This window comes from Alosa alosa, chromosome 13 (assembly GCF_017589495.1).
Source record: "Alosa alosa isolate M-15738 ecotype Scorff River chromosome 13, AALO_Geno_1.1, whole genome shotgun sequence".
Taxonomy (NCBI): domain Eukaryota; kingdom Metazoa; phylum Chordata; class Actinopteri; order Clupeiformes; family Clupeidae; genus Alosa; species Alosa alosa.
The window spans coordinates 9,065,307-9,084,707 of NC_063201.1; the positions used below are offsets into that span (position 1 = coordinate 9,065,307).

A 19,401-nucleotide genomic window follows, 5' to 3' on the forward strand; every position below is an offset into this window, starting at 1 on the left:
CTATGCTGGACACAGGCATGGTCTCTCTGTGGACACCATAGGCTGTGTATATAGAACAGTCTATGGTGGACACAGGCATGGCAGCTCATGTGGAGCTCTGGGAGGTGAGAGAGATGTGGGTCAGCCCGGTTCCCTATCACGGGTGCCAGCTGGCTGCGGAGAGCTGTGGACAGTGGGGCGGTGTTCAGAGCCTGGTTTGATCCGGTCAGCTCACAGAGCTTTGGGAGCCGAGAGGGGCTGTGGGTCCACGTGGTTCCGGCTCATAGGCACTCACAGGCTGAGGAGAGTTCTGGACCGGGTTTGATCCGGCCCAATCCAGTCCCATCTGGTGCTTGGCAGGGCAGGAGAGTGGAGTTGAGCTGCTGAGTCACAGTGGGACAGGACGAGGGAGACGCATTCCATCACACACACAACGCTAGCAGGCCTGGAGCTCATCTCACAGGAATGGATGTGTGTGTGTGTGTGTATGCATGCATGTGTCAATCAAAGGTTTGAGTGAGTGAGACAGTGAGAGCTTATCTGACTCTGTGTGTGTGTGTATGTGTCAATCTGAAAGTTGGATTCTGAGAGCGAGTGCTCACTTCCATCTTCTATCTGAATCTGTGTGTGTGTGTGTGTGTGTAGGGTTAACATGAGTATATGGCCTGTTGTGGTTGCATGCATGTATCAGTGTGTATATGTGTGTTAAGTTGTGTATGAGCATGTGTCTGTATTTGTGGGAATGCCTACTTATTTTATAGGGGTGTGCACATGTACTTATGTGTGAGTATCCCTCCCTCCCTCTGTCTGTCTCTCTGTGTGTGTGTGTGTGTACCAACATGTCAACACAGGGATCATAACAACTCTGACCCACCAAGCTTCACTCACTAAAAACTCTTTTTATAGACCCCCCATCCTAACACACACACACACACACAGATGTAGCCCTGTGTGTTATAAGTATCCCTAAGTGTCTAAACACATGCGGGAACTCGGGAAAGTGACTCGGGGGAGGCTTACTGCTAAAAATAAAGTCACACAGAAGACTGAGAGCCACTTTAGACAGCCATTTTAATTTCATGACGGACAGACCGAGGCTCTGGCCCGCCCTCTCCCTGGCTGGGCTATGAGCTGCAGGAGTCAACGCGAACGAACACACACAAAGTAAAAAAAAATAGACGTCTTTTTGTCTTCAGTTAAAAAAGAAAGGACAACAGCGTCCAGTGCACTCCAATCCCTGTTCATGGGTGGAGGAGGTAAGAGGAGAGCAAAAGCCCATCTCCCGGATTCACTTCCGAGTCCACTTGAGTGACAGCGTAATCAGTCAATAAGGCATCTGTGCCCGCCTCACTCCTCCTCCATCTTAGCCCCGCCTCACTCCTCCACCAGGAAGTTAATGAGTGCTGTGCGGGGAGAGAGGATGGCCTTCTTGATGATGCGGTCGCCAAGGAGACGGACACCCAGGGGGCTGGCCAAGACCAACTCCCGGACCTGCTGGGCATCCTGGGCCACCTGGCGAGGCACAGACACACTCCCACACACCTTATTGTTGATCTGGAGCGGAAAGAGACAGAGGGAGGGAGAGAGAGAGACAGGGAGAGAGGGAGAGAAAGAGAGAGGGAGAGAGAGACAGGCTTCAACGTCAGTTTATTGAACCAGTGTTTAAAGGACTAATGCTAAACACTTTTTAATTATTTCATAACATTCCCTGGTGCTTTTGTAAAGTCTTTTTATTTAGAAAATGCACTGGCTTGTTGTTCTACACGCTCTGAAAACCCTGTAGGAAAAAACAGCCTTTTATTTTGACATTAAAACGTACATACACATGTTTGGCTTCGCTCTGATTGGCCACCAGCTTTAGGCATCTTCCAAGTGTATCGCTAAATTGGTGATTGCTATGGTTATTGCTATGACATGTTATTGGTTCAGATTGCAATGGATTTTCTAATTGCCATTGACCATTTCCTTTTGATGGCCATTACAGGCAGGGAGGGGAACAGTCCACTTTACAAAGCCCAGTCCATCCCTAAGTCACATCGACATATCTTATTACAAAGCCCAGTACGTCCCGAAGTCATCGACATATCTTATTACAAAGCCCAGTAACGTTACTGTACGTCCCTAAGTCATCGACATATCTTATTACAAAGCCCAGTACGTCCTCATCATTCAATTTTTGGTTAACTTTTTTGTGTTTTCTGAAAAACCTGAAAAAAATTACTTATGCCATTATTTTAGGAAGGTGACGATGTCTTATTTCAAAGCCAACAAGATTTTTTTTTTCTGGCTTTATGACTCATTTCAATGACTCTTTCATATTATTGCAGTAATTGTGTACTCATGTGCAGATGGAGAGAGAGGGAGAGAGGAGAGAGGAGAGAGAGAGAGGGAGGTGAGAGAGAGGGAAAGAGGAGGGAGAGAGGAGAGAGAGAGAGAAGAGATAGAGGGAGAGAGGAGAGAGGGAGGAGAGAGAGAGGGAGAGAGAGAGGGAGAGAGGAGAAACAGAGGGAGAGAGGGAGGGAGAACTGATGAGTAATTGTGAAGAGAAGGAGGCCAAGCTTTCAGTCTAAATGGCTGACCATCCTCCCACAAAGATTCACACACATTTCCACTCCTCTCCCTCTCTTTCTATACACACACTTCGCAGCTTCACAGCTTCGCTCCAGCCACAACTAACATAGCTCCCAGTCCTCTGTCTGGAGTATTGTGTTGTGGTCAGCATGAGAACACTTTCTACTCGTCAAATTGAGTCATCTGTAGCGCAAATATGGATGGTGAAACTGTGTGTGTGTGTGTGCGTGTGTATGTGTGTTAGGGATGTTACGTTTTGTGAATTTGAGACTTGTGCGTTCAACACCCATGTGTATATGTGTATATGTGTGTGTGTATCTTCGATGGTTTGTGAATTTGAGACTTGTGCGTTCAACATCCTTGTGAATTTGAGGATGTTATGCATGTATGAAAAATGAAAAGTAGAAACGAGGAGAAACACACCCAGTTTCAGTGTGAAAGTAATTGCTCTGAGCGGTGTGTGTGTGTGTGCACTCTCATTCTGACCACAACACCATGCTCCAGAGAGAGGACTGGGAGCTCAGCTGTGTTAGTTGTGGCTGAAGGGTAGCTCTGTGTGTGTGTGTGTGTGTGTGTGTGTGTGTGTAATGTTATAGATTTAATGATTATTTACATGAAAAGTCTGCATATTTGTGTATGTGCGCCTGTCTGTGTGTGCCCACTGGAGGTCCTGATTATATATGTGTGTGTCTTGTGTGGAGTACTCTCTCTCTCCCTCCCTCACTCCCTCTCTCTATCAGGCTGCGCTGCTCCAGTCTGTCATTAGGAGCCTGCAGTGGGCACACACACACACACACACACACACACACACACACACACACACACACACACACACACACACACACACACACACACACACACACACACACACACACACACGCTGGCCCTGAACAGGGTGTTCCTGCAGACCAGGACACCACACGCGCCGCCCATCCCTATGCCACCTGCCACACCCATACTGCAGGGCTGCACCAGGGTGGAGGGCATTTGGTCTGCATCTGGCCATCTATGGTGGGTCTGGTCAGTGGGCACTTTGGTCTTTGGGGAGGAGTGGGGGCACATCTTCGGGGAATTACTTGGGTCAAAGGAACTCAATTTGACAACAGGTCCGCCTAGTTGGTCTCATCTCTCTGATTTTACCTCACCACGCGATTTAAGGTGAGGAGAGTATCAGAGAGCTGAGACGCCTGTGTGTGTGTGTGTGTGTATGTGTATGCGCAGCTGACTCTCTAACACACCCACCACAGCTGGACACACACACACACACACACACACACACACACAAGAGCTGGACACACACACACACAATAGCTGGACACACAGACACACACACACACAGATGCATCACACACACACACTCACACAGATGCATCACACACACAGATGCGCGCGCACACACACACACACACACAGATGCACAGATGCACACACACACACACACACACACACACACACACACACACACACACACACAGAGAGAGAGAGAGAGAGAGAGAGACAGACAGAGTGTGACAAGGAGAGTGTGCTTCCCTGGACACAACTACAGTACATGCATGTGTGTCTGTGTACATGACACAACTCTCATCACCAGGACGGCCTGTCAGTGCCAACAGTGCCAACATTTAGTGTCTGCACAGCTGTTTTGTGCCTGCGCATGTACAAGCGAGATTTAAAACACAGCCTCAGAGAGAAATCTTTTTTCACACTATTTATCCATTTAGCAGCCACTTCCATGCAGAACCACTGGGAAGCAAATCAAGCAATTTTCCAGTATGCAGCTCCCTGGGAACAAAACGACAGAGCTAAACTACCGAACCACTACACCGACGAAACGAGACTTTAATGAGGATGATTATTTCATGCTTTAGCAAATCATAGCTGAAGGAGTCAATGGCAGATACCCATGGGGCATAACAACAACACTCTTCTAAACAAATTAGAGATATTATTTCAAACCCTGCCACTGAGTGATTGAGCTTATTATGCGTTGAGAGATATGTCTGCAACAGAAACAAAAAACTAGCAGACTTATAATGAATGTATTCGTACGGAGCAAATGCTTATGTTTTGGACTATGCTTAAGCCGGGACTATTTATGAAGTACTTATTGAGTCTAACCCCAGATCTGTGGGAGTGCTGCATGTTATGTTTATGTTAGTATAATGTATGTAAGTATAATGCCTAATAGCAGAGCCTACATTTGGAACGCATTCACATAACACATAACTGATAGAGTGGAGGCTCATAACAGGCGTGCTTGACATTGCTTCTATCAATGTCAGTATATGAGTATGGTGTGTGTGTAAGGAAAATAGAAAGTGTGGATGAATCTGTGTGTGGACAGGTGTGCAGAGTGTGTGTGTGTGTGTGTGTGTGTGTGTGTGTGTGTGTGTGTGTGTGTGTGTGTGTGTGTGTGTGTGTGTGAGTGTGTGTGAGTGTGTGTGTGTGTGTGTGTGAGAGTGTGAGAAAGTGTTAGTAAGGGAGGAGAGGTTCAAGTTCATTCTGATCTCTTCAGTGGGGGTATTTCACAGGCTTTGATCCTGCGCAGCTGACTCTCTAACACACCCACCACAGCTGGACACACACACACACAATAGCTGGACACACACACACACACACACAGATGCATCACACACACACACTCACACAGATGCATCACACACACAGATGCGCGCGCACACACACACACACACACAGATGCACACACACACACACACACACACACACACATATGAGGGGCCGTCTAGGCCTTAATTCATACTTGGTCTTACACACACCATCATAATCTTGCACATACACCACTATACTCATGCACACTCACTATTATAGTCATTTTACATGTATGTATGTGAAGGAGTATAGTAGTGAATGTGAGAGAGTATAGTAGTGTATGTGAGAGAGTAAAGAGTATAGTAGTGTATGTGAGAGAGTATAGTAGTGTATGTGAGAGAGAGTTTAGTAGTGTATGCGAGAGAGTATACTAGTGTATGCAAGAGAGTATAGTAGTGTATGTGAGAGAGTTTAGTAGTGTATGCGAGAAGGTATACAGTAGTAGTGAGTGCAAGAGAGTATAGTAGTGAATGTGAGAGAGTATAGTAGTGTATGCGAGAGAGTATAGTAGTACATGTGAGAGAGTATAGTGGTGTGTGTGAGAGAGTTTGCATGAAACGGAAGGGAGTTTGCATGAAACGGAAGGAGTTTGCAGTAGTACTTTAATATTTAGTCACATAGGAGTTAGCTGATTTTTTCCTCGACCACTAGGTCTACACGAACATTGTTGACAGTGTAGGTCCCGCCCCTTCCTTGATTTTAATTGGCTAGCTAGAGAGAAGTGACATTGACAAACCAATCAGGAACTGAGAAAACTCCTTCTGTTTCATGCAAACTCCCTTCCGTTTCATGCAAACTCTCACACACACCACTATACTCTCTCACATTCACTACTATACTCTCTTGCATTCACTACTATACCTTCTCGCATACACTACTAAACTCTCTCGCATACACTACTAAACTCTCTCGCATACACTACTATACTCTCTTGCATACACTAGTATACTCTCTCGCATACACTACTAAACTCTCTCTCACATACACTACCATACTCTCTCACATACACTACTATAGTCTCTCACATATACGACTATACTCTCTCACATACACTACTATATTCTCTCACATATACTGTACTACTAAACTCTCTCACATACACTACTATACTCTCTCACATACACTACTATACTCTTTATTCTCTCACATACACTACTATACTCTCTCACATTCACTACTATACTCCTTCACATACACTACTATACTCTCTCACATACACGACTATACCCTCTCATACATACATGTAAAATGACTATAATAGTGAGTGTGCATGAGTATAGTGGTGTATGTGCAAGATTATGATAGTGTGTGTAAGACCAAGTATGAATTAAGGCCTAGACGGCCCCTCATACACACACACAAACACACACACACACACAAACATTCCTTAATGCCTGGAGACCCACGCCTGGAATTCCTCAGTATTGCACAGTGTTCAGGACAGAGCTTTAATGAATGTGTAGCCAGCGGTCCTGAGGAACTAGAGGCCCTGACCTTGACGCATGCACGCACGCACACACACGTTCGTTACGGCTGGCCTTTGGAGAAGCCTCATTACAGGGGATCAGTCATTCTCTGCATTCCAGCTATTCCAGAATAGACACACAACTCATTCCTCAACACTTTAGCAAAACAAAATGTACCTGTGTGTGTATGTGACTGTGTGTGTGTGTGTGTGTGTGTGTGTGTGTGTATATATGACTGTGTGTGTGTGTGTGTGTGTGTGTGTGTGTGTGTGTGCCAAAGAGCTTCATGTATGGGATATGGGCATTGTGCTGACATCCATAAAGAGCCTTCAGACTGACAGATGGAGCATACCTTCACCAGGCAACCGGGTCAGGGATGATTAAAGCTGGGAGATGTGCTGGAATCTCTGCTGTGGGGTGTGTGTGTGTGTGTGTGTGTGTGTGTGTGTGTGTGTGTGTCATATGAGAGGCCTGCCAGTGAGTCACACCCTGTTGAAGGTAATCTGATGATGGAGGGGTTATTTTACTCACACACACTCACGCACGCACGCAAACACACACACCCACACACGGAAGCATATGAAAGATTGTATGCAGTGAGGTGAAAATGAAAGAATGAATGAAGGAATGCACACCCTTTCTTCCAAGGAATTCCACTTCTAAGCCTCTTTCTCTCACACATGCCATATACCACACACACTCTCACACACCAATCATAGTGTAGGCACCAGTATAACAGACCAGGCTACACAGCACACCTGCAGAGAGATGTATCGCACCTGAGAGACACCTGTGGTATCACTGTAAGACATATCGGCAGTCTGCCCAGCAGCATGGTATAGGACTCGTCGTTCACTTCACTTCACCGTCCCTGGAAAACTGTGAGACTCTCAGCTCAACTCAACTCTCAATATGATTGACGGAGGGGGAGGGGGTGTTGGTGGAGTTTAGGTGTTCCTGGGTGCTGTGTTTTGCAAATGCTGGCTGTCCCAGTAGCACATAGACAGTGAAGTTGCATTCTGGCGTGCATCATCTTGACGGTTAGACAGTGAATGAGTGTGTGCTGAGTTGAAGGGGCCAGTGGCCGAGGGGCGGTCCTGGTACACAACTGGGCCACATCAGGGCTGACCTTAGACACACTTAGGGCTAGTCCACACGTACCAAACCGATATTTTTTCCCTCTGTCTTCCCTGGAACCGTATCAAAAATATTTGCGTCCAAATGGATCCACGACTCCACACGTTACTTCATATCCCAGGCCTGTAGGAGGCACTGTTTCTGTTACAGAAATTCACCAAAGCTTGCCCGCTGTAGGCTATACAAACAGACAGAATAGGCTACGACGAAAATGGCTAGTGCAAGGAAACCAAAATTGTTAGTGTGGACTGATAGTTAACTGTCAACTGTAGTCACCGCAAGTGCATAGGCTACTAAACGCTAGGCCTACCCAAGATCTAGGCTATTCCGTCGCCAAATTTATAATATTGCTATAATACCTTCGTTAGTAACAGTCAATACTTTTGCCTGCATCAAATCGCGCATTCACATTTAGTGTGCATCTACCATAGGCTTAACATGAGTTCTAAGCATCTTTGTATGCTCATATCTGACTTCACTAGACTATGAATGCATTTATTTATGTTGTTGTTGTTTATGTTAAGACATGTAAAATAAATGGCACTACACCGGCACTGGGACACTGGCACTACGCACAAATTAATTTAAACTTACACCGCACTTCCCTAATAACTTCTGACTAGTTCTCTCGCGTCACTGACAGTAGCTAGAATGCATCAAGAAAACACAGGAAAAATACTGTTCAGTCCACCAAGTCATGATAAGCTATTGGCGCTGCGCAGCACCAGTTGTGATATTTATCCTACTGAGTGTAATCGTAGGTAATGTCATGTATGAAAACTAGTATTGTTAGGCAATACTATAAGTGTCAAGTCCAGGGCAGCTGAGGTGTGGCGATGACATCATCAATACGCAAGTATGTGGTTTCGCCATCCAAACAAACTCGCAAGGGCTACAGTTTCAGATTTTTCCACCCTGGGACCAGGTTTTAAAAAAGTGCGGTTTTGGGCAGTGCGTTTACAGGATTTGTTTGGATGATCGGCCGAAACTATGCAAAACCTGTGCGTTTAACCCAAAAAGCGTCTCCGTGTGGACGGGCCTTAGAGATGATGTAGTCTTGGGTATGTGTATGTGTGTGTGTGTGTGTGTGTGTGTGTGTGTTTGTTTGTGTATGTGTGAGTGTGTATGTGTGTGTGTGCATATGCGTGTGTGTTGTGTGTTCTCACCCTCACTGCCACCTCCAGAGTATCAGGAGTCTCCAGGTACTGGGGGTCTATAGTGGGCCAGGCCTGCTGCAGCACATTCCCCCTCTCACACAGCAGCTTACACTGAGGGTTCCTCACTCCACACAGACCTGAGACAGAGAGAGAGAGAGAGAGAGAGAGAGAGAGAGAGAGAGAGAGAGGGAGAGACAGAGAGAGGGAGAGAGAGATGAATAGAGAGAGAAAGAGAGAGAAAGAGAGAGAGAGAGAGAGACTTTGACTTTTAAAACCCCTTTTATTGAACCATTGCATGGATCAAAAAACACCTTAACTCATTGAGTGCCAAAAACGTAATATTACGTTTTCCCTTCCCATAAGTTGAGTGCCAAAACGTAATATTACGTTTTTAGCTTTTTTTAAATTACTAAAACTAGACACTCTAACACACCTTATATGTGATTTTGGGAACTCTGTGATTAATGGAAATGAAATATATGACGATCGAAAACTCATGAAAACGCACAATCTGGACATTTTATCTGGACATTTTATCATAACTTCGGTTGCCGCTTTGGGTCGAATCAGTGACGATGCACGTCAGATCAAAACCAGGCCATTTTAGTGGGTCTATCACTAGGTGGCAGTCTCAGCCAGGTCTCAGCTGATCACTTCCCTCGGAAAGTTTACACAAGTAAGTAACAGGCAACACTTCATATTTCATAAAAGACGTTTTATCTCCATTTCTAGAAAAAAAAACAGCAATTTTGATGAAAACTAGCCACTGTTTAGCTTGGGATTTCTCAGGAACAGAGGCGTGTAGAAATACACGGTTTGCACCCACATAGAGCTTAAAGTCTCACCTTTTAAACGAGCCATTAACATATGTGTTCATAGCTATAACACAGAATATGCTGTGGCTGTACAAAAATCCTCAACAATGGTCTAGATTGCTGGCACTCTAGGACAAAGCTCCCGAAAACAGCTTGGCATTCAATGAGTTAAAACACTACAGTATAGCCCCCCCTCCCCCAACCCCCCAGTCCCCATGGCATCACCACATAAATGCCAAGGCCCCATCAGTAATGGAGACCAGACCCTTGTCAGTACACCATTTCTGTGAGAAATGAGCCACACTGTCTGAAACTTTAAAGAAAGCATATTCAACCCTAACCCTTGATTCCACCAAAGCTTTAAACATGTCCACAAGGTTGACAATCTGGCCCTCCTCCTCCAACCGATTACCCTTCCATATTGCCAGTTTTGCTTGGCCGATCAAGAAGTTCATGAAGGTGATGAGAGAGAGAGAGAGGGAGAGAGAGAGGGAGAGAGAGATAGAGATAGAGAGGGAGAGAGAGAGAAGGAGAGAGAGAGAGGGAGAGAGAGAGAGAGAAAGAGAGTGTGAGTTTATTTATCTTTATTTATCTATCTGATTGATTGAATTCCAATCTGAATTTTGAGGAAGTGAGGGGTAAAGGGAGATAATAGAGAAGAGAAGAAGAGATTGAATAGACAAGAGAAGAAAGGAGAGAATAGAGAAGAGAAGAAGCTGTTTAGAGACGATGGGGTTTCATGTTTAATTCCACTAATAAATCTCTGACTGGAATAACAATATTGAACAACAATATTGGGTCAATATTGAACAACAAAATTGGAATAACAATATTGAACAACAATATTGGGTCAATATTGAACAACAAAATTGGAATAACAATATTGAACAACAATATTGAATAACAATATTTCTTGAATTTCCCCTGGGGATCAATAAAGTATCTATCTATCTATCTATCTATCTATCTATTGTTACAGGAGAAAAACAGAGAGGGTGGGAGTAGAATAAAAATGAACAGAGGAGTGATAAAGGTGAAAAAAGAACGAATGAAGAAAGGGAAAGAGGAGTGGAAGAGCAGGGAGAATAAGCATCTTATTACTCAGTGTCTAATATACTCTTTAAAACTGATAGTTCCGGCCCTTGATTGTGATTGGCTGAATCGCGTTCGATGCCGTTGTAAACATACACCTTGACCGCATTCCGTTCTATATTACTACGCTACCATAACTTACAATATACAAACATAAGTTACAATACATACAATATACATACAAAAGTTAAAGTAGCTGCGTCTCGACGTTACATGGCAACCATTCAGATAGAGGAAATATATTTCTTGGCGGAAGAATGATTATCTATGAACAAATCGTTACATTTCTCGTTGCGTTGCCTTTACTTTATGAAACTTTGCCAGGTATTTATAGCAACAGTTTTAGAAAAGCTAGCGCGTCGTGCCTAACAACACCCCTTAGCTGTTGTAGAATCAGCGTAACCTAGGGACTCGAGGGGCTTATTGCTTATTGCTAAGTATATGTCATCACTGCGCTCGCAATTGGCCTCAATAATCTTCCTCAGAAATCTGAGGCAACAAGGCGGCAGGCGAGAACGAGAGAGAGTGATACACTCACACACACACACACACACACACAAACACTTACACACACACACACACCAGAAAAGTGCTCAGAATAGTCCACAGCTTTTGTTTTTCTCAACTCAAGAGGATACAAATACCCAGGCCAGGCTAGGAGACTCCATAAAACAAACCTGTGTGTGTGTGTGTGTGTGTGTGTAGGTGTGTGTGGGTGGGTGTGTGTACGTATGACCCACACAAAGCCCTCAGGAAGGATGTGTGCTTCCCTCAACCTCGAGTGTGTGTATGAGAGATAGAGGGAAAGGCTCTGTATGCCTGCTAAGCATTCCTGGCCAGCCAAACTCACATGATATAAACACACAACACACACACACACACACACACACACACACACACACACACACACACACACACACACACACACATACACACACACCTCTTTCTAGGCGTGGGAATCCCTGAGGTGCAATTCCACATGATCCTGCGTTTTTTATGAGCTTGCGTAAGGCATATTAACACACACACACACACGCACACACACACGCACACACAAACACACACACACACACAAACACGTGAGGAGCACAAACTCATACATACAGTATGCATCACAGACTTAACTAGACTATAACAATGTAACACATGTAAAGACATACGCATGTACATCCAGGAACACACTGTAACCATGATAGACACAAACATATGGAGCGCACTGCATATGCACAAAACAAAGAAAACACACACACCAATTTCTTTCAGTTTTGCTGTTTGGCTATCAGTCAGGATGTTGGCTTGGGTCGTAGGACAGAGCGGAGTTCTCTCTGTGTGCATGCGTGTGTGTGTGTGTACACTGTATGTGTGTCTGTGTGTGTGTGTGTGTGCATATGTGTATGTGTGTGTGTGTGTGTGTGTCTGCCCCCATGTTCATGCCCTCAGAGTGTAGCACTGTAGCTGCCTGGCAGCTATAGCTGTTGGCTGCAGCAATTTGAGCTAGGTAGCACTGACTGTTTTTTACGTTTGTTTTGTACCGACAATACTTGGTGACCTCGAGAAACAGAGACATATGTGAAAAATAGGTAGGGCTGATCAGGACAAAGCCCATAGTGTGGCCTAGGTAGGACTGATTAGGACAGAGCCCATAGTGTGGCCTAGGTAGGGCTGATCAGGACAGAGCCCATAGTGTGGCCTAGGTAGGACTGATAGGTAGGGCTGATCAGGACAGAGCCCATAGTGTGGCCTAGGTAGGGCAGATCAGGACAGGGCCCATAGTGTGGCCTAGGTAGGGCAGATCAGGACAGGGCCCATAGTGTGGCCTAGGTAGGGCTGATCAGGACAGAGCCCATAGTGTGGCCTAGGTAGGGCTGATCAGGACAGGGCCCATAGTGTGGCCTAGGTAGGGCAGATTAGGACAGGGCCCATAGTGTGGCCTAGGTAGGGCTGATCAGGACAGGGCCCATAGTGTGGCCTAGGTAGTAGGGATCGACCAATTATCGGCCTGGCCGATTATTAGGGCCGATATTTAGCATTTTTATAATAATTGGTATCGGTCATTTTTTCCACCGATAAGCCGATATTGAAATGGATAAAGAATGAAACGCTACTTTGTCTGTACCGCCTCTCCTCCCCTGCATTTGCTACTCTGTCGTCAAGAGCATTGTCCCGCCCACTACACCGCCTGATTTGTTAGTTAGCACGAATGCAGCCAATCAGGATCAAGACTGAACACAGACAAAGTTTAGGATTCTCACTGAGGCGGACTGTAGACTGGGCTTCAGCTGTAATGGAGCTATTTTTTGAAGGTAAGGAAGGTAGCCTACATTGCTGAAGGTGCAATGAATCACAATCATCTACACTGAAGTTACAAAAACACCACTTTGTAAGCTATTGTCTCTTTGATCCGATCAATAAGTAAAGCACCCACTTCCCTTCATTTAGCTAATTCCCCCATTGATGCTGTTTAGTTAGCCTACAAAACTCGGTGCTGCGTGTCAGGAGTTCTCTGCCTCCGCCTCATTCATTAATTGTGAATAACGGGACACCACGGGCGACATAGTACAGACAAGTCCTAAATTATGCGATAGCTTAACGCCAAAAAGTCTAATTGCTCCTTTTGAAACGGACTGTCAGAAAAGACAACATGCACCCAGGGCCAGCCGTGAGGCCTAATTTAATCCGACCTGAACTAAATCGGCCCTGAGCTTTTAGGCTCTCAAAAGTGTAGCTTGTAGCCTACACATGGACACAAATACTTAAATAGCCTAAGAACTATTTTAAAACTGTTTTGTTAAACTATTCAACCATAACACTTGCCATCACGCATGCACCTCTTCCTCTCCCTCTCTCGTGCACTCACACACACGATGGCAAAGCATCCTCTTTGTGACAGGTCCCTTAACAAGCACATAGCCCATTGTGTAGGCCTAGTCTATGAAAATAATTGCTATCACTTAGCTCTTGGATTAACATGATACACAGGATTTACACTTGCAAGTGATGCAAGTTTATAGACAATTGTGTATCAAAAGAAGAAAGAAAAGTTTGCATAATTAAATGCTTTTGAATTAATTTTTTGCAGCATATCACCTTTACTACCTACCCCCCTTTTTGGCAACTGACATATCGGTTTTACATATTGGTTATCGGCCTCCTGTTTTGGTAATAATTGATATCGGTATCGGCCCTGAAAAAACCATATTGGTCTACTAGGTAGGCCTGATCAGGGCTGCAAGGCATGATATGGAGCTTCACATATGGATATGGGCTTCCCTTCACAGGTGAAACGAGGGCTAATGGTTGTACCACAGGGAATTCTGGGGAAAGGGGTGGAGGGCAGGAGAAGAGAGGACAGCTACAGTGAACACACACACACACACACACAGACACAAAACAAGCTATCCATGGGTGAATGCATAAACCAACACAACTACACAACAAATGTGTACACATAATGCAGAGGCACCTATGCACACACCAACAAATACAATAGCCACAAATGCATGCACACAAGCACGAGACTCAGACACACACACACAGTTTCACACGAAGTGTTTATCTGAAGCTAGACAGTACTGAAGTAAAAACACGGAGTCAGAGCTCATAGGTCACTCTCCGTAGCCGTCCACCAGCCTTCCTGCAGCATACTGTACACTCTTCACTCTTCCCTCCATCTCTCTCTCTCTCTCTCTCCCCCTTTCCCCCGTAAGTGTTACGCAATAGTACAGGCTGATCTCGCCAAGCATTTTTTTTAAAGAAACTTGTGTCTGGATGTGAAGAGAATCCATGCAGCAATGCCAACTAAAACACACACAGTCAAGATCACAAATCACACATGTGGACACACACACACACACACTCACAGAGACACACACACACACTCACAGACAGACAGACAGACACACACACACACACACTCACAGAGACACACACAGACACACATACACCAGCTCTGGTAGTGCTCCTCTCCTGCCTTTTTCTTCATTAATAATCTTTTTTTCCCATAATCCCTTCTGTCACCCCTGTCTGTCTCAGTGAGAAGGCCACTGGGTAATCTACTCCTGCTAATGATGGAGGTGCATCCCACCCATGCAGCACTCATCATGTTGCTTTGCCTCCACTGTGTAACAGCCACCACACCCACTCACCACACCGGCTCTTACCTCCCATCTCTAAAAATGTTCTTCCTATCGTGTCATCCATGCTTTTCTCCACCTCAGTTGACAATCAACACACACACACACACACACACACACACACACACACACACACACACACACACACACACACACACACACACACACACACACACACACACACACACACAGGTGAGTCTCACCTGTCCAGAGTTCTGAGGCCAGGTGGGGGGCCATTGGTGCAGTCATCACACAGAGAGCAGCCAGCGCCTCCTCAAACTCCACACTGTGTAGAATCACACCAGCACTTGCTTGCTGGAGGGATGGAGAGAGAGAGAGAGAGAAAGCGAGAGTGTGAGAGAGAAAGAAATAAAGAGAGCGAGACAGATGGGGAGAGAGAAAGAAAGAAAGAGAGATAGAGAGAGAGATAGAGAGAGAGAGAGATAGAGAGAGGGAATGGAGGGAGAGGAGAGATCGTTATAAAATGTGTAGGCTATTATCTCTTTCCTGACAAATAAAAACATACATAAATACACACAAACACTTACATTAACACACACAAACACACACACATACAAATGAACATGAACATAAACACATACAGACTCACGGCGAGTGTGTTGCTCAGGCCCATGAGGCGAGAGATAGCAGCGTTCAGCAGGAAGTCCTCTGTGAAGTGACCTGTGACCTGGAAATAGAACATCACGCAGCAGTTACAGTCAACACCACTGCCCCTTTTCTCTCTCTCTCTCTCTCTCTCACACACACACACACACTCACACACACACACACAAACACACTCTCTGTTTTTAGCTCTGAGTCTTTCTCTGTCCTTCACAGTCACTCTGTCCTGTCTCTCTGTGCTCTCCCACTGCCCAACTACACGTCCCCAGGTAAGACAAGCGTATACGCTCCCATTTTTAACCTCACTTGTGTCAAAACTGCTCGTATTGTGGCAATTGGCCATTCCCTTTAGTTATGTCACAACCAGGTTCTCTCTTTGGAATGATCATAAATAAGGAAATTATGAAAATTGACTATAAATGTGATTGTAGTGCATATTTGTCCTGGAAAATTCACTTGCTTAATATCCCTAAACATTAACCAAAGTGGTTGTTAACCTGCAAGGTTGGCTTTGAGACCAGCTGCATCACTGCATGCCAGCTCCCCAACAACACAGAGTCCAGCCGGGAATGTACCCCCTTCCCAAACATGTGAATGTAACGCTTGGCATTCTGGGAAGGGTGGGGTTCAGCTCTGGAGTTTTAGCAAGCGAGGGAAGTGCGTATATGTGGGTGTTTGTGTGAGTGTGTAAATGAGAGTGTGTGTGTGAGAGAGAACGATAGCAAGAATGTGTTGGCGTGTGGGAGATATTTTATAATGTGTAAAGTCGATGGTGCTAATCTTATTTCCCTATACCCCCTCAACCTTGTCTGTCAATCTGGTGGTAGGTTTTGAGTTACAACGCGGCTCTCTTTTGATCAGAAAGCAGTGTCGGGCACTCGGAGTGTGTGTGAGTGTGTGTGAGTGTGTGTGGGACATGACTGGACCTCTTTACACAACACACAGGAATCCAGAGGAGGCAGAGCTGACCTGACTCTGACCTTTGCAAGGACGCTGACACACACATTCACACATGATCAATAACCAGGCCAATCACATGACTTCGGCTCAGAGACGTGAGGAAACCGGCCGCTGGGCTGGACAAACTGATATGGAGACATGACTGACCTTGGGACAGACGCCTCCGACAACACGACAAATCCCTGTGCTTGTATATTTCCTTTGAAAGAGAAATACTGTATGTGTTCTCTGTGTACAAAATTGCAGATGCGCTTTATTAAAAAATGTTGATCATAGAGAGAGAGATGTGTCAGAAATGTGTTATTTCAGCTGTCACCTTTAGCTGTCACCTTACTGAACATAAGACATATTAAATTCCTAAACCATTTATGGGTTTTCATTCCATATTTCAGGTGTGGATTGATGTCACTTCTATTCACAATACTTGCAAAAGTGCAAAAGAGATGGGAACAACTAACAACAGTCCAAGGTCTAAAAGAAAGAGGTGAATACTGATCAACATGGAACTGATTTTTACAAGTTTTCAATAAGTGACAGTCACTTAGTCCGAGTGTTACAGGATGGTGGTGTTAGTGACACCTAGTGGACAAACTGAAGATGACATCTTGCTGTTCAGGTGCTGAGAATGCAATTGATGTCACACACTATGCTAATGGAAAAATCTATTCTTCATTTCCGTAAAACACACCGCAATCAATCGGTCAGCACTAGTGAGTGTGTGAGTGGAGAGGAGCAGAGTGTTATTTCTGGCCAGGAGCTCGCTCCGTCAGCCCTGACTGGCCTGGAGCCCGCTGGAGCCCCAGGGACTTAACCGTCCAGTGGACATAGTCCCTCATCCCGCCATCCCACTTAACACAGGCTCCCGATCAATGCCACAGAGAACATGGGTGTGTGCGTGTGTGTGTGTGTGTGGGGGGGGGGGGGGGGTATGGAGCTATAAAAGGATTGAACTGAAAGCTTTGTGTATCAGTTAATGACTCCTCACTACTCTTGAAGAACAGACTGGAGATAGAGAGAGAGAGAGATAGAGATAGAGAGAGAGAGAGAGAGAGAGAGAAAGAGAGATGTAGAAATATAGCACACATGTAAACGTCATTCAGACAGACCAAACACATTAAGTTACACTGAGATTGTTATAACGGTATTATATGTGTACAGATCCTGCTGATTACTCTGGCACATACTGTGTATCTGGTCATATTGAGTTTGATTTGATTGGCTGAGTGCAATATAAGCTTACTTCCTGGATGGCGTAGTTTTTGCTCTCCCAGATCTTGTGGGCAGCGGTCCGCTCCCGCTTGTTGAGGGTGGAAGGGTCAGGGGTCCCACCGGCCTGTCGGGCCTCACGTAGCTTAGTGACCAGTGACCAGAGACGAGACTGCCAACGCAACACGCCAGGGAGGGCGTCGGCTGGGTGGGAAAACACAGACACATGTGCACGCACACACACACACACACACACACGCGCGCAGACACACATGCGCACGCATCCACGCACGCACGCACGCACACACACACGTTTTTAATACTGTGTAAGCTCGTAATATTCTCCTATGACATCTCAGAAAGTTGGAGAATACAGTTTAGAGTTTAGATCGGGGGACTGATATGGCAATGGCAGAAGCTTGATTTTGTGTTCAGTAAACTATTTTTGTTTTGATCTGGACATTTTATTCATTGGCCTGCTGAATGATCCAATCACGACCCACTTTTAGTGTCTTGGCAGAGATTGACAGATTTTTCTGGTTCAGGTTATTCTAGGAATTCATGATACCATGCAGCCTAATGAGGTTCCCAGGGCCCTTGGAATAAAAACAGCCCCTCACCACAGACCAGACACCATAATCACATGGGGTTCTTTTCAGTAAAGTCACACTTCTATGTACACCAAAAACCCACCTAGGGCCCTATCTGGACGGTCTGAGGCTTATGTATTACGCACAAGGCATGTGCAGTTTAAAATTGCCATCCTAACAGGGTAATAAGATAGTTATACGCCTGGCACACTGTTCAAAAGGGTTGTACTTATGTTTCTTAATTAGCCATGGGTGTGTTTTGGGCATAACATCCGTTGAACCAATGAGAGTGACATCCGTAATCCCTTTAAGAGCAAGGAGCGCAACATCAAACAGCATGCTGGTATTTTGGCGACTGGTGAGCGCATCTCTGCAGAAGGAATCTGCTTGCATGCGAGACTGTGTATGCAACAGCAGGATTGCACTAAACCTTGCTTAACTAAAAAGTGTGTGTGTGTGATTAGCAGTCATAGACTATAGCCTACATGCAACTGCACTCACAGGCACCATGATGAGTTAGTTTCAGATTGAATATTCAACGGATATTCAATATATTTATTGATTTCACCCAGTTAAATATCCAATCTGAAACTAACTTCACCTTGGTCTGATAGGCAACGACAAAACAGTCTTACACTTAGTTATTTACTTTCACTATTGACTGACAAGGGGTTACAATCCCTAACATAGCCTGAAAAACGCAGCACTTGTCCCAATAAAATTAGAATGACTGAATAAAAATCCTAAGGACATCCACGCAGACCAGTGGTGTTGCCTGGGACTCGATGCTCTCTTGCCAACCGGAGGGTTGCCGGTTCGAACCCCGACCAGTAGGCACGGCTGAAGTGCCCTTGAGCAAGGCACCTAACCCCTCACTGCTCCCCGAGCGCTGCTGTTGATGCTGGCAGCTCACTGCACCGGGATTAATGTGTGCTTCACCTCACTGTGTGCTGTGTGTGTTTCACTAATTCACGGATTGGGATAAATGCAGAGACCAAATTTCCCTCACAGGATCAAAAGAGTATATATACTTATACTTATACTATATACTTTTAGAGAGC

General features: G+C 45.3%; 1 protein-coding gene and 1 long non-coding RNA gene across 3 annotated transcripts in view; one reads left to right on the top strand and one right to left on the bottom strand.

Annotated features, from left to right (window-relative positions):
- Window positions 1–1,031: 1,031 nt before the first annotated feature.
- lars2 (leucyl-tRNA synthetase 2, mitochondrial) overlaps window positions 1,032–19,401 on the bottom strand; it is a 79,982-nt gene continuing 61,612 nt past the window's right edge. For both annotated transcript variants that reach the window (XM_048260392.1, XM_048260393.1), the window contains 5 exons: window positions 17,785–17,954; window positions 15,571–15,648; window positions 15,164–15,275; window positions 8,930–9,057; window positions 1,032–1,533 (listed from right to left, as the gene is read on the bottom strand). In XM_048260392.1, the coding sequence (XP_048116349.1) occupies window positions 1,354–1,533; window positions 8,930–9,057; window positions 15,164–15,275; window positions 15,571–15,648; window positions 17,785–17,954 (668 nt within the window). In that variant the 3' untranslated portion in view covers window positions 1,032–1,353. The remainder of the gene's footprint in view (window positions 1,534–8,929; window positions 9,058–15,163; window positions 15,276–15,570; window positions 15,649–17,784; window positions 17,955–19,401) is intronic.
- LOC125305572 overlaps window positions 15,794–19,401 on the top strand; it is a 3,685-nt gene continuing 77 nt past the window's right edge. The window contains exons 1-3 of the long non-coding RNA XR_007195434.1: window positions 15,794–15,853; window positions 16,937–17,028; window positions 19,397–19,401. The exon at window positions 19,397–19,401 is cut by the window's right edge and continues 77 nt beyond it. This is a non-coding gene — a long non-coding RNA (uncharacterized LOC125305572). The remainder of the gene's footprint in view (window positions 15,854–16,936; window positions 17,029–19,396) is intronic.